The 15015-nt window shown below is 41.7% G+C and overlaps 1 protein-coding gene across 1 annotated transcript in view; it reads left to right on the forward strand.

Annotated features, from left to right (window-relative positions):
* The window catches only part of LOC126157368 (nose resistant to fluoxetine protein 6-like), a 176046-nt gene extending 162944 nt beyond the window's left edge, over nucleotides 1-13102 (forward strand). The window contains exon 10 of the mRNA XM_049916370.1: nucleotides 13055-13102. Coding sequence (XP_049772327.1) covers nucleotides 13055-13102 — 48 coding nt within the window. The remainder of the gene's footprint in view (nucleotides 1-13054) is intronic.
* Nucleotides 13103-15015: the final 1913 nt, after the last annotated feature.

Below are 15015 nucleotides of genomic sequence, written 5' to 3' on the forward strand. Positions count from 1 at the left end.
GCTTACAGGGAGCCATCCACAAAGCACAGTCATGGGCTCTAGCCCATGGTTTCCAGTTTATGGCCCCAATGTCATATATTGTGCATTTCTGTCGGCATCGTACTGTTCATCTGGAGCCAGAACTACACCTTCATGATGATCCACTCACTGTAGTGGAGACATATCAATTCTTAGGAGTGGTTTTTTACGACCGATTGACTGGGCTTCCTCACCTTCGTCAGCTTGAGCAGAAGTGCTGGCAGCACCTCAATGTCCTCCACTGCCTGAGCAAGACCAACTGGGGTGCAGATCGCTCGATGCTGCTGCAACTCTACAGAGCCCTTGTTCAATCCCACCTTGACTATGGAAGTCTGGTTTATGGTTTGGCAGCACCCTCAGTGTTGTGTTTACTCGACCTAGTGCACCACTGTGGCGTTCACCTAGCAACAGGAGCTAGGACAAGTCTGGCGACCAGCGTCCTGGTGGAGGCTGGAGTTCCTCCATTGCAGGTTAGATGTGCACAACTGCTGGCAAGCTACATTGCATACGTTCATAGTACTCCTGCACATCCAGATTACCGTCTCCTTTTTCCACTCAAGGCGGTTCATCTCCTGCATCAGTGGCCCAGGTCAAGGCTTCCAATTGCAGTTCGTGTCTGATCCCTTCTTTCAGAACTGGAGTCCTTGCCTCTACAACCTATTCCTGAGGTCCATTCACATACGCCTCCATGGTGTACACATAGGCCTTGGCTCTGCCTGGACCTTTCACATGGCCCTAATGACTCAGTTAACCTCGCGGCTCTCCACTGCCACTTCCGCTTGATTCTTGACATGTACCAAGGCCATGAAGTGATATACACCAATGGTTTGATGGCTGATGATCACGTAGGCTTCGTGTATGCCCATGGAGGACATATTGAACAGCATTCCTTGCCCGATTGCTGTAGTGTTTTCACTGCCAAGCTGGTGGCTATATCTCGTGCTCTTGAGCACATCCGTTCATGCCCTGGGGAGCTGTTTCTTCTGTGTGCTGACTCCTTGAGCAGGCTATAAGCCATTGACCAGTGCTACTCTTGTCTTCCTTTGGCAGCGACTATCCAGGATTCCATCTGTGCCCTGGAATGGTCCAGTCGCTCAGTGGTGTTTATCTGGATCCCAGGCCACATCGGAATCCCAGGCAACAAACTTGCCGACAGGCTGGCCAAACAGGCTAAGTGGAAACCGCTTATGGAAATCAGCTACTCTGCAAATGACCTGCATTCATTACTATGCCACAAGGTTTTGCGGTTTTGGAAGATGGAATGGCATAACCTCAATACACACAACAAACTGAGTGCCATTAAGGAGACTACAAATGTGTGGAAGACCTCCATGCAGGCCTCTCACAGGCACTCTGTGGTTCTCTGTTGGCTCCACAAAGGCCACTCTTGGGTGACACATGGCTGCCTCCTGGGCCACGATGATCTATGTCAGTGTCGGTGCAATGCCCAGCTAATAGTTGCCCATATCTTGGTGAGCTATCCTTCTTTGGCTGCCCTGCGATGGACTCTTCAGTTACCGGACTCGTTGCCATTAATTTTAGCTGACAACACCTCATTGGCTAATATAGTTTTTGTTTTATATGTGACAGTGGGTTTTATCATTCTATATAAGTTTTCGTGCATGCCTTTGTCCCTTTGTGTTCTCCACTCTAATGATTTTAGGCTGGATGTTTTAATGTGTCACAGAGTGGCTGGCTTTTCCTTTTTATTCTCTTGGTTGACCAGCCACTGTCATCTGCTCTCTATCCCAGCTACCTGTTCCTTGCTTCTCTCTGTGGTTTTGTTTTCCTGTTTTGTCCATAGTAATGCTGGTTGTCTTTCTGTTGTTCTTCTGGTTCTTCCATTCTCCTTTTATTGTGCTGTATATCTCCTTTCTTTTCTTATTTCCCTTGTGTAATTATTTTACTGGGAACAAGGGACCAGTGTCCTCGTAGTTTGGTCAATCCCTCCCCCCCTCCTTTAAACCAACCAACCAAATGGCAGTGAAAATGCTAGAATGAAATGTCTGTAATATTCCTCATATCTCATAAACAGTTTGAGATAACCAGACAAGATTTTGGCAAATGAGAGTACACAAAGAGGAAAATATTTTGCTGTGTGATTAATAAGTGAAACTTCTATAAGTAACTGATATTGAAGCCATTACAGATTTTTGCAGTGAAATAATCTCATTTTCAAGGGCCATAGTTAGGTGATGAAATGAGAATTGCTACAGGTTCCTAGAAACCAGAAGTCTTTGAGATGTGGCTCTGATATTTGCAATGTGATTCACAACCATTGTAAGTATTGTGGAACCAACTACCAGAGTGTTGTGGGATTGCCTCTAGCCACTCCACGTGGAGTGCCTTTTTCTAAATACTGTGAATGATTTATGTAATGCACAGAATTTTACGACTGCACTCAGTGATGTTGACAGAAAACACATTTGATCAAAAGACTCAGAAAATTCTATGCAATGTTTCCCAGTTACAAAAATTTTCATTCCATCTTATTACAAGCAGTTGCAGATCCTCAGGGGAAGTATATTATGATCGATGTTGGGGGATATGGGAAGGACAGGGAAGGATGTAGATTTTATTTTTCTAGCATCTTTCACTTGATGTAAGAAGGGCAGCCAGACTCTCCACTTCTAAACACGTCAGTTGGATTACCTTTGTGTACATTGGAAGTTAGGCATATCCATTGTTGAGGCATTTTATCAAATATTACACTCAATGCATTTTAGATCCATGGAATCAATATTTCAAAAAATGCTTTTCCAGACCATGAACAGAATGTGATTTTGGAATAATGAGTGCTAAGTGAAGCATATTTTTGATCCCAATAGAAACTTCACTATAATTTTCTGACAATATTATGAAGTGTACATGTTCTCCACACTACCATTGACCAACAAGGATCCCTGAGTATCGATGAGCAACATACAGTAGACATCAAGTGTTCTATGAAAGGCAATAATCAGATAGGATGAAGCTTTAACAGATCTTCAAATGAAGCTGTCCATATAAAATGGTTTTGAAAACTTTCTTTCACATAATAAAACACAACTTTCATGTGCTTCTCAGCTATACTACTTAAACTTTATTATTGCCTCTCATTTTAAGATGATGAAAGACAAGAGATTAATTAAATGCATTTTATATTTACAGTTTGTAATTCTGCTGCTACTTCATCATATAACTTCTCTGAAATGTATTAGCTATGATGACAGATGTTTTGGTAGTCCTGTAAAGGACACCTAGTAAAAACAGCTACTATCAAAGCTTCTGCTGATAACATTTTCTCAACAGTGCAACAAAAGAAACACAAGTGCCAGCAACAGTAGTGATACTGCTACCTGCAGCAACAGTCGAATGCTGTTGGTTTTGCCCAACTGCAGTCTGCATCACTTGAACACTCTGTTCTCTGCTCTCAGAAACAAACATGTCTGATTTTCTCAGCCCCAATTTGTGCCACTCTGCTCTGCACAGCTCTGCTTGCAGCACTACTATAAGCACATACACTGAGCAGCATTGCTTTGTTTTGTAATTGCTCCTCTGCTCACTGCATCATACTGCCCCAATCATAACATGCTGTGCCACTGTAACCACAGGCTAAGATAAAGGGAGTCATTCCAGATGATTGAGAAGACAGAATGTGGGGCAACAGCTGACCAGTGATGAGACCTGGTTGAAATGCTGAGCAAAATGATCAGCAATAGAATTTGGGCTGGTGAGGATAACACCATTCAGGGAAACTCCCAGGACACATGTAGGAGGACAATGGCTAAAAATACACCTATCTCTGCCCATACCTGCGAAGCAGGAATGTGCAGCCCTATGGCAGCAACATGTTATATCCAACAAATCCATTTCTAGCATTTAATAAGACAAGGGGTCTGGGCATGAAGACGTTTCAAGGCCAGGAGGTGATCAAGAGATGGATGCCACTTGTAGTCCTGGAGGGCATGACGATGGTCTCTAATAGCTGCAGCAGTTTTGGGGGTTCACCAAGGGACAGTCTTTCATTGTGAAGAACTCAAGGGAGAAGGAATTGCTGAAGCAGCTGCCAGAAGGATAGCAGTGGTCAAATTCTGTATGGACTCATCAATGCTATTGTGTGGTGGAGCAGTTGGGATGGCAGCCGAGAAAGAGTCATCCCAATCCTCATTAGTTAAGACCCACCTGAGAGGGCGTCCAGGTGCGTGTTGCTGGAGAAGAGGTAAGACAATCAGAAAATGATTGCTATTGCACAAATTGTCATGAACTACCCATTAAAAGAAGGAGAGGAATCCATGGATACAGATGAAAAGATCAATTGCTGAGAAAGTGCTGTGTGCCACACTTAAGTGTGTGGAGGCTCCAGAGTTGAGGAGGCTGAGATGTAGCCCCGCCAGCATGTCTTCAACGATCCTGTCCCAAGCAGTGGGTGTACTGTCACACCCCAGAGGGTTATGGGCATTAAAATTGCCAAGGAGAAGGAAGGGGTGAGGGAGCTGTCAGAAAAGGATAAGAAGAGCAGGACGTGTTGGAGGCTGGTTTTGGGAAGAGATAAAGACTACATATCATTACTGCAGAGTCTAAACAGATGCGAAAGGTCACCACTTTCAGTGCAATATGAAGAGGAACCCAGGAACTAACAACATCTTTGCCAACCATTGTACAGATACCACTGGAGCCTCACAAAGAACCAACCAAGTTCTGGCAGAAGGCTTGGAATTCTTGAAGAATTGGCGAATGAGTATCCATAAAATGAGATTCTGTAATATGACCCAAGTGCCAGAGTAGGGAGAAAGACTGAAATTATGGAAGGTGATGATAATATTAAACTTCCATTGGAGGAGAGTAGCACAAGAGGCCAGAAATGGTCATTGTACCCAGTCAGTGTCTGTAACTGATAAGGACAAAGTGACATCTATGCATGTAAGATTAGACACTGAGTGAGAGGGAGGGGCAACACCCCACTGGATGTTGGACTGGGGGGATGGGAGGGGCCTCATCCTAAGACTTAACGCATCTCCTTCTTCTCCTTAGGAGGGGAGGGGGGTGTCATCAGTTAGAGAACAAGTCGCAGCAGTATCAGGATCCGAAACAGAATAACGGCCTTGATGTCCACAGAGCATGGATCCCACTTTCGACTCAACATAACAGGCTTCTTGTCTAGGAGAAACAGGGTGGGTGAGCTCCTAGATGGAGCCTCATCCCTTGTGGGTGCCAGAGCAAAGGGCTTCTCCAGCCAAGGAGAAGAAGTGGTTCTGTGAGGGGAGTGAATGCCAATTGCCTGGGAGGAATAAAGGGAAGGGGTTCAGGATGGAGATAAAAAGGGTGAAAGAGGAGGAATGGACACAACAAAAGCAAAGGTAGACATAAAAGGTACTGGTGGAGATGGTTGAATTTCTGTCAGGCCTCAGAGTAGAATAGACAGTTGATAGTTATGAATTCCTGAATATTCCTTTTCTTTTTATAGATTGAGCAATCCAGTAAGTGAGGAGAATGTGGGGCAACAGTTCATGCACTTGTATGGTGGGTGCAAGAACTCCCCACATGGAAAGGACAGCCATAGTTGCTGCAAATAAGATATGCCTCACATCCCGAAGACACGAGAACAAAACAGAGACATTGGAAACAGCACATGGAAGGTGGGATATAGGGCTTCACTTCACAGTGGTAAACAATAACTTCAACTATTTTCGGAAGAGTATCCCCCTCAAAAGCCAGGATGAAAACACTGGTATCAACACAATTGTCCTTAGGACCTATCTGGACTTGCCAAATGAAATGAACACCATGCCATGCGAGATTAGTCCTGAGTTCCTCATCATACTGAAGATGGAGGTCCCTGTGGAAGACAATTCCCTGGGTCAAATTTAAGGACTAGCAAGGAATGGCGCTCACCAGGACATCTTCTAAGCACTCGCAGGCTTAGGGAAGCTGAATGACTGGCAGAAGCAAACCAAATCATATCTTACTAAGCGAATCAGCTTCACCAAACTTATCTCTGATATGTTCTACAGAAAACACCAGTTTAGAAGCAGTGGAAGCCTCCTCATCTCTCCTGTAACAAACCAAGTAACAGGGAGTGACCAGGGAGGGGAAGGTTGAGGAAGCAAAAGTAGGAGCAGAGAGAGAAACATTTATGTCTGAAGAGATGACCACAGAAAAGTGGCCAGCAGTATGGAGCTTAGCACACATTGTATGCAGAGTGTCCACCTGTAACACCAACTCCAATCAGGGGCTCACCCTGTGGGCACCATCCAGCCAGAGCAAGAGCCACTTGGCAAAGTGGTCGTTGCCACAAGTTCTGACCCCCCAAAAGGATGAGGAACCACTCTTAGGCATACTTGAGACCATGACAGCTCAGATACCAGAAGTGTGATCCCCGTGTAGTCAGGGGGCTCAGCCATATGGGTACATAATATCCCCACAACATGGACTGGCTACACATGCTGGTGACCTAGTAAAGGGGGGGGGTCTATAATGGGGAAGGAAGGGGGGAGAGGAACTCACATCAGAGATGCTATGGAGGATTTCTTTCCAAAATGTCTCACTCTATGGAAACAATATAGAAAGAGTCGAAAAAAAGGGAGAGGGGAAACACGAGACACAAGAGGGAAAGGGAATAGCAGAATTGAGGGAACAGCTAGGTCATCATAAAGGGAAACACCTAGGAGAAAGAGGATGGGAGGCAGAAGGGGGAGGAGCTAGGATAAAGGTAATGGTGGAGGGAATGCATCCAGGGTGAGAGGAAAGGCTGCTATAGCCCAGAGCCCTGTGCATGCCACACATGTTGAATGTATTGTGCAGTAGCAGAAATGAGATTTATTATAAAGTTAACATAAAAACTGGTGACAATAAAGCAGATGAAATTAAGGAATCCTGCTACCTTGGAAACAAAATAATGCCTTATGGATGACATAAGGAGGACATTAGCACAGGCAAAGCAGGCATTTCTGGCCAAGTGAACTCTACTGGTATTAAACAGGGGCCATATTTTGAGGAATAAATTTCTGACAATGTATATTTGAAGAACAGAACTGTATAGCAATGAATCAAGAACTGCAAGAAAACCAGAAAAGAAATGTATTGAAGCATTTGGGATGTGGAACTATAGTAGGATGTTGAAAAATTAGATGACCAGATAAAATACGAATGAAGAGGTTCTCTGCAGACTTGGCAAAGAAATGAATATATGGGAAACTCTGACAATAAGACAGGGCATATGATAGGACATGTGGTAAGACATCAGGGAATACCATCCATGGCAAGAAAATATTGGAATACATTTAACAAATAATTCTGAATACAGGGTGCAAGTGAAAGAAAGACTCTGTACCTAAATAAAGTATTGAATTACAAAAATTATCTAAAAAGCTTGTATTAGGTTACTAACATTACTGTAAAATGCTACACTCTGTCACCAGGCTGTGGTATCTGGTGACTAGAGGTGACGTTGCTGCCTTGCTACCAAAACTGGGGGCAACAGTAGCATATGTAGTTGCCTGTCAAGGAGGATTTCCGGTAGTTTTCTGACTCACCATTACACTCCTACATGAGCTTCAAAATAATGTTAGTGCCTCCTTAGGTCATGTGAATACTAATATTATTTTAGTCATCTCGATTTTAAAATTACATATAAAACACTCAAACTCTCCATTGATATGGAGATGGAAAGGCTTGCAAAGTCAGATCAACTATTCCATTCCATTTGCAGAACTGACAAAATACTTATGTCATGGATTACAATCTATCATTCAAAACCATGTCTGTGGTAATCCTGCAGTTGAAATGATGGTGGAAAATCTTTTGGAGATCATTACCTGCAGTGCTAGCTTTCATATTTAACAAGCATGGGAAATTTGAAACTATGGTAACTATCTACATATACATCTATACAGATACTCCACAAGCCACCATAGGGTGCATGGCGGAGGTTACCCTTTGCCACTGCTAGTCATTTCCTCTCCTGTTCCACTCACAAATAGAGTGAGGGAAAAGTGACTATCTATATGCCTCCATATGAGCCCTAATTTCTGGTATTTTATCTTCATGGGCCTGATGTGCGGTGTATGTTAGTACCCACAGAACTGTTCAGGAGTCAGTTTCAGACCCCAGTTCTCTCAATTTTATCAAAAGTGTTTCTCGAAAAGAACATCATCTTCCCTCCAGAGACTTCCATTTGTGTTCCTGAAGGATCTCTGTAACACTTATGTGTTGTTTGAACCTACTGGTAACAAATTTAACAGCCCACATGTGAATTGCTTTCATGGTCTAGTGGCTAGTGCTGCTACCTCTGGATCACAGGGTCCTGGGTTTGACTCCCATCCAGGTTGGGGATTTTCTCTGTCCGGAGATTGGGTGTTTGTGTTGTCTTGATCATCATCATTCATGACAATGGTTAGATTGAACTGTGTAAAAATTGGGACTTTGTATGGGCACTGATGACCACGCAGTTCAGTGCCCCACAAAGCAGACATCATCATCATCATCTAAATTGTTTCGATATCTTCATTCAGTCCAACCTGATACAGATTCCAAACCTTGAGCAACACTCAAGAATAGGTCACACCAGTGTCCTATATGTGGCCTCCTTTACTGGTGAACCAATCTTTCCTAAAATTCTGACAGTAAACTGAAGCTGACAATTCACCTTCCCTACCAAAGCCCTCATATGCTTGTTCCATTCCATACCACTTTGCAACATTATGCCCAAATATTTAAACAACTTGACTGCATCAAGCAGGACACTAGTAATACTGTATCTGAACATTACAAGTTTGATCTTCCTACTCACCTGCATTCACTTACATTTTTCCACATTAAGGGCTAGCTGCCATTCATTGCACCAACTGGAAATTTTGTCGAAGTCATGTTGTATCTTCCTACAGTTGCTCAACTTAGACATCTTACTGTACACAACAGTATTATCAGCGAACAACTGCAGATTGCTGCCTACCCTGTCTGCCAAATCATTTATGTATATAGAGAACAATGGCAGTCCTATCACAGTTTCCTGGGGCACTCCTGACAATACTCTTGTCTCTATTGAACATTTGCCCTCAAGGACAACATACTGGGTTCTATTACTTAATAAGTCTTTGAGCCGCTCACATGTCTGTGAACTTATATGTTCATACCTTCGTTAACAGCCTGCAATGGGGCACCATGTAAAATGCTTTCTGGAAATCTTACTGTTGCCCTTCATCCATTGTTCACAGTACATCATGTGACAAAAGGGCATGCTCAGTTTTGCATGAGTGTTGCTTTCTAAAACTGTGGTGATTCAAGCACATAAGCTTCTCAGCCTCAAGAAAGTTTATTATATTCAAACTGAGTATATATGTTCAAGGATTCTACAGAAAACTGAATTTAGGAATATTTGTTTGTAATTTTGCAGGTCCATTCTTTTACCCTTCTCATATACTGGAGTCACCTGCACTTTTTTCCAGTCATTTGGGACTTTGTACTGGGAAACAGATTCATGATAAATGCAAGCAAGTTAAAGGGCCAGTGCCATAGAGTACTGTTTGTAAAATTGAAATGGGATTCCATCCATACCTGCTGGTTTATTTGCTTTCAAATCTTTTGATTATTTCTCTATTCCAGGGATGCTTATTATTATGTCATCCATACAGGAGTCTGTCCAATGGTCAAATGACCATCTGCTTGTATCATTATACTGTGTGAACAATTTCTTGAATGTGAAATCTAAAACTTCAGATTTTGTTTTGCTATCTTCAACTGCCACACCAGGGGCTGCATGGAAGTCTTAGACCTGCTTAGTGATTTTACATTAGACGAGAATTTTCTTGGGTAGATCTTTTGCTAACGTGTGGCAGTGGTAGTTTTTGTATGCTTTGTGCATAGATTTTTTCACGGATGCATGAATCTCTACCAACCTTTGCTTGTTATCATTAGTGCATTCCATTTTGAACTGAGATTGCAACAGCCTCTGCTTCCTCAGCATCCAAATTTCATTATCAAACCATGGTGGGTCTTTTCTGTCCTTTATCCACTTTCCAGACCATGATTTACAATCTGCTTAAACTCTGCCCATAATTCCCCTACATCCATTTCAGTGGAACTAAGTGATGCCAATTCATTGTGTAAGTGAGATGCTAATAACTGCTTATCTGCTCTATCTAGCAGAAACACTCTCCTAACCTTCTTGATTGACTTATTAACTTTCATAATCATAGTTGCTATAATGACATCATGATCTCTAATCCCTGTTTGTATACTGACATGGTTGATATGGTCTGGCCTATTTGTAGCTATGAGGTCTAAGATATTTCCATTTTGTGTGGACTGCTAAGCTAGCTGCTCAAGGCAGTTTTCAGAAAATATGTTCAGAAGTCTTTTACATGACTCTCTGTTTGTAACCCCTGGAATAAATCCATAGACATCCCAGTCTATACTCAATAGGTTAAAATTGCCTCCAACTAGCATTGTATGATTTGGGTATTTTCGCACTATTGACCACAGACTTTCTTTGAATGACTCTAGAACTATCACAGCAGAATCGCATGGCTGGTAGAAACAATTAACTTGGTTCCACCTATACTTGTTATATGTGACCAGATAACTTCACTGTGACATTCATCTTCGACCTCAATACAGACATTATTTTTGTCAACTGCAATGAACACTTCCCTGCCTATGGCCTCTAATATATCTTTCTGATATACAGGGTGGTCAGAAAATGTGTAAAATGCTTGTAGGGATGTTACAGGGCAGGTTGTACTGAGACATAAATGTTACCAAAAAAATTCGATACGTTGCACCATTTCTGAGTTATTTAGCATTAAAGTCAGCCAATCAGATTGTCGCGCACATAAATTCAAGTCTCAGCTAACGAGACAAAGCACTCATTGGGCAACACCGCCCCTGGCAGGCCGCTTGAATGTGAGCGCGCGACGCCCCGATTGGCTAAATTCTATGCTAAATAACTCGGAAATGCAGCAACATATCGAATTTCTTTATTAACATTTGTGTCTCTGTACAACCTGCCCAGTAACATCCCTACAAGCATTTCACACATTTTCTGACCACCCTGTACACTCCACGACTTGCTAAATGTCTCAGAACTTTCCATTTGAGGTTTCATTCAGCTTTTGGCCACAAGAATAATTTGAGTGTGAGAATTTTCATGGAGGACAGTTAATTCCTGAACTTTATTGTGAATACTTCTTGCTGCATATCAACTGGTGGGTGTTCATCAGAGCAACTCAAACTAACGCCTAGCCTAGAAAAAAACTTCATGTGCGCTCCACAAGTACTCTGCTGCCTGAGTAGCTGCTTCCTTTGTGTAGTGCACCCCTGACTTATCAAGTAGAGTCCCACAAATCCCCACTTGATAATTCAGGTCTAAAAATCTGCAGCTAAGACCATCACAGAGTCAATAAAGCCTATGGTTGAGACTCTCCACTTGGTTACAAAGCAAAGGAACCTGATTAACTCTGAGAACAATGCTGCATATTGTGCACTCTGTTTGCACCTTGCGTGCTAGGCTAGCAGTCTTAACCTCCTCTGTCAGCTGACTGTAAGAACTAAGGATCGCCTTGCCAACATGAGCCACAGCTTGCAGATGACTGCACCCTGCACACTTGATAGCCACAGGCAAGGCCACCTCCATATCTCAGGTGAGACAGGTGAGACCCCCCAGTAGACATGCTGAGTGCACACTGGCTTCCTTTCCAGCCCAGAACACTATCTGCCTAAGGGCTCCAAGTGTACCCAACATTGGAGCTCCCAATAACTAGTAAACCTCTCTCCACTGGAGAAGGAGTGGCAACCTGTCCAACCACAGGGTGAATGGGTGATGCCAGTAGGCCAGTCTCCACATTGGCCCTCCTCCTCATGCGATGGGAACACTCTACCACATGCGTCATCCTGCTTTGAGGGTGGATCCACTGAATTGGCTGCACTAGGAACTGCCTCAGAAGCAGAGTCTGTGGGCAAAACAAGTGACACGTCACCATAAGTATCCCATGCAGTGTGCCAAATTCTACACCACTGCACACCCAAACGCAGCAGCTGGAAGATGACTGACCATAGCCAAAAGCACATTCAGCTGTTTGAAAACTGCATCCATACACAGCATGCACACATCCTAACCATCCTAGCAATACTAAATAAAGAAGTAAATCATAAAAGCAGACAGATTCCTAGATACGCAAATTGCTGTCCTCCTTATTTGCCAACAATGGATGCTGAAGAGTTAATTAACTATGTAGCTGGCTGTTTGGTGATCAACTACTGTGCTACAGACTGAAAGAATTTACACTTACAAAAATGCAAGATTAAACCTCTTAAACAGAAAAACAAGCATGAAATTTAATAAATACACTATGAGGAAAACAAAAAAGAGAAAATATAACACTTAACTTGCCACTTTGTAGTTGTATACCAGCTGAGAGTTGGAGCCTGACTGACTGGCTTGCTAAATGAATGGATGGTTGCTTTCAAAACTAAACAAATGAGCAACTGCTGTACCACAGACAGAATGCATTTACACTTACAAAAACATGAGATTAAACCTCTTAAACAGAAAAACATGCACAAAATTTAATAAATATACTAAAAGGAAAACACAGAAAAAGATAAGCATTTAACTTGCCGCTCTGTATTTGCTTATTAGCAGAGAGATTGAGCCAGACTATGATCAGATACATAGATTTGAGGAATGATTCTGCAAACTTGATTTGCACATGCCCTTATGGTTCAGCAGAGATCCTCTGCATATGAGCCTTTTTTGATGCCTGTTGACCCAAGCTCTTTAGACACTTGTTTAGGTATTAACACCATAAAACTCAATATAAACTCATAAAAGACTGAAGATTGGGGAATTCTTTGATTAAGTGAATGACAACTGTGGAAGTCACAAATTTGTATACAATTATTTCTGTATTTACAAAATTATATTTGAGTGTTTCTACAATATAAAAGGGCTAAGCTAAATAGAAGTGGTTTGTGTATTTGTTGACAATAGCAATCACAACAAATGGTGAGCTAACTGACAATGCATTTATTATTTGCATTTATAATGTTACAATTTCAGGTTTCTGGACCATCTGTTTTCATTGGAGTTTTCTATGGCTGTGAATGACTGATATTCCTCCAAATTCACCAGCCCAAGTCTGTGTTTCAAGCTGCTTCACACTTAAGAATGTCACTATCAAAGACTACAGCAGACAAATTACTCATACTATAATTTACCCTTAAATCTATGCAATATTTTAATGCAGCAAATTTCATATTTATTTTAGAATAATACACAGTTACACCACATAGTAAACTTGTTATTTAGTGATCATCACTTAAAACAGATGGTCATTTCTCATTTTGTTCAAAACTGAGTGAGTTTTCTTCTGAATTAATCTAACATGTAGCTACACCAGAATTCACATTGTGGAATTGCAGAGCTTGTCAAGAGGTTCCTGACATCAAAAGGTATTTTAGCACTGAGCCAGCTTGGATATGCAACATACCTCATACATGGTATACCCAAATTGTATGAAGTGGGAATCAGCCGTCATCCGCTGCACTTAAATATTTATCAATCTGTAAGTAACTTCCAGGCTTAAAAAATCTGTTAAACTGATCATAGCTATCAGTAATGCTGTGTTTATATTATTTTCATCAGCTTTCTGTCTCCTGTAAAACAAGTTGGTTTTATGTGTGCAGTTAGTGGAAGGCATCACTGGGTTAATGATTAATAATAAATGTTGAATGACAAAACAGAGATCTCTTATGGTTTGTTTATATGAATTTAATGAGAATGGTAACTTCTGAAGTCCAAGGTATACTGAAAAGTGGTATGAATTGGTAAATTTGAACTATCAAATTACCATCTGAATTGCAGAATTTCAAATACGAAATGAAATAACTAGAATGTATTTTAAGTGCTGATATGTGCACCGAAAAGAGTATGAGAACTGTTATAGGAGGTGATGCTTCTCGTTGAAGTAGTATGTTGAAGTATTAACAGCCTTAATCAAATAGTGGTAAATCCAGCAAGAAATGTAATGATAGTAGAGAAGGAAAGGTGCTACTCACCATACAGTGGAGATGCTGAGTCGCAATAGGCACAACAGAAAGATTCTCACATTTATAGCTTTTGGCCATCTGGATGAGTATAGTCTGGGTAATTTGCGCTCCATTTTAAGTGAAAACTAGTTTTTCATGCATCTCAATGTTTATAATGTCACTTCTTCTGAACTATGTGTTTCAAAATGAAATAATTTTTCAGGTACATTAAGTATATATGTGGATACCTACAGCAGTTTCACTGCATCAACAGTCAAAATGTAGTAAGCAATAAACTTTTATTCTTTCATCACTCTGGGAGGGGTGGGATGTCAGTGAGAAAAAGCTTTTTATATGTTTGAAGTTATGTGTAAACTTGGTTGCAAGATGCTATGTGCTCAGATACTGTTTGGGCACAGTGAGTTACACTGCCTCAAGACACATACACAGTTTCTAACTGTAACACACGTCCGCCCCCGGTAGCTGAGTGGTCAGCGTGACAGAATGTCAATCCTAAGGGCCTGGATTCGATTCCTGGCTGGGTCCAAGATATTCTCCGCTCAGGGACTGGGTGTTGTGTTGTCCTAATCATCATCATTTCATGCTCATTGACGCGCAGGTCACTGAAGTGGCATCACATCGAAAGACTTGCACCCGGTGAACTGTCTACCCAACAGGAGGGCCTAGTCACACAACATTTACATTTAACTGTAACACATGTATTACTGTGGTAAATATTTAATGTAAGATTATATCTCTTAATGAATAGATTATTACAGCATTTTAAATTTTCAAATTCAAACAATAATTTTATGAAACATTGAATATCAGATTTAGTTGCCCCTTGAAGCCATTATATAGGCAACCTGCAACTGAGATCATGCGTGATGAACCATAAACCAGAATGGGAGTGTGTGCTGATATGAAGTTTCCTGGAAGATTCAAACTGTGTGTTGGACTGAGATTCGAACTCAGGACCTTTGCCTTTTGTGG

Source organism: Schistocerca cancellata, chromosome 2 (genome assembly GCF_023864275.1).
Source record: "Schistocerca cancellata isolate TAMUIC-IGC-003103 chromosome 2, iqSchCanc2.1, whole genome shotgun sequence".
Taxonomy (NCBI): domain Eukaryota; kingdom Metazoa; phylum Arthropoda; class Insecta; order Orthoptera; family Acrididae; genus Schistocerca; species Schistocerca cancellata.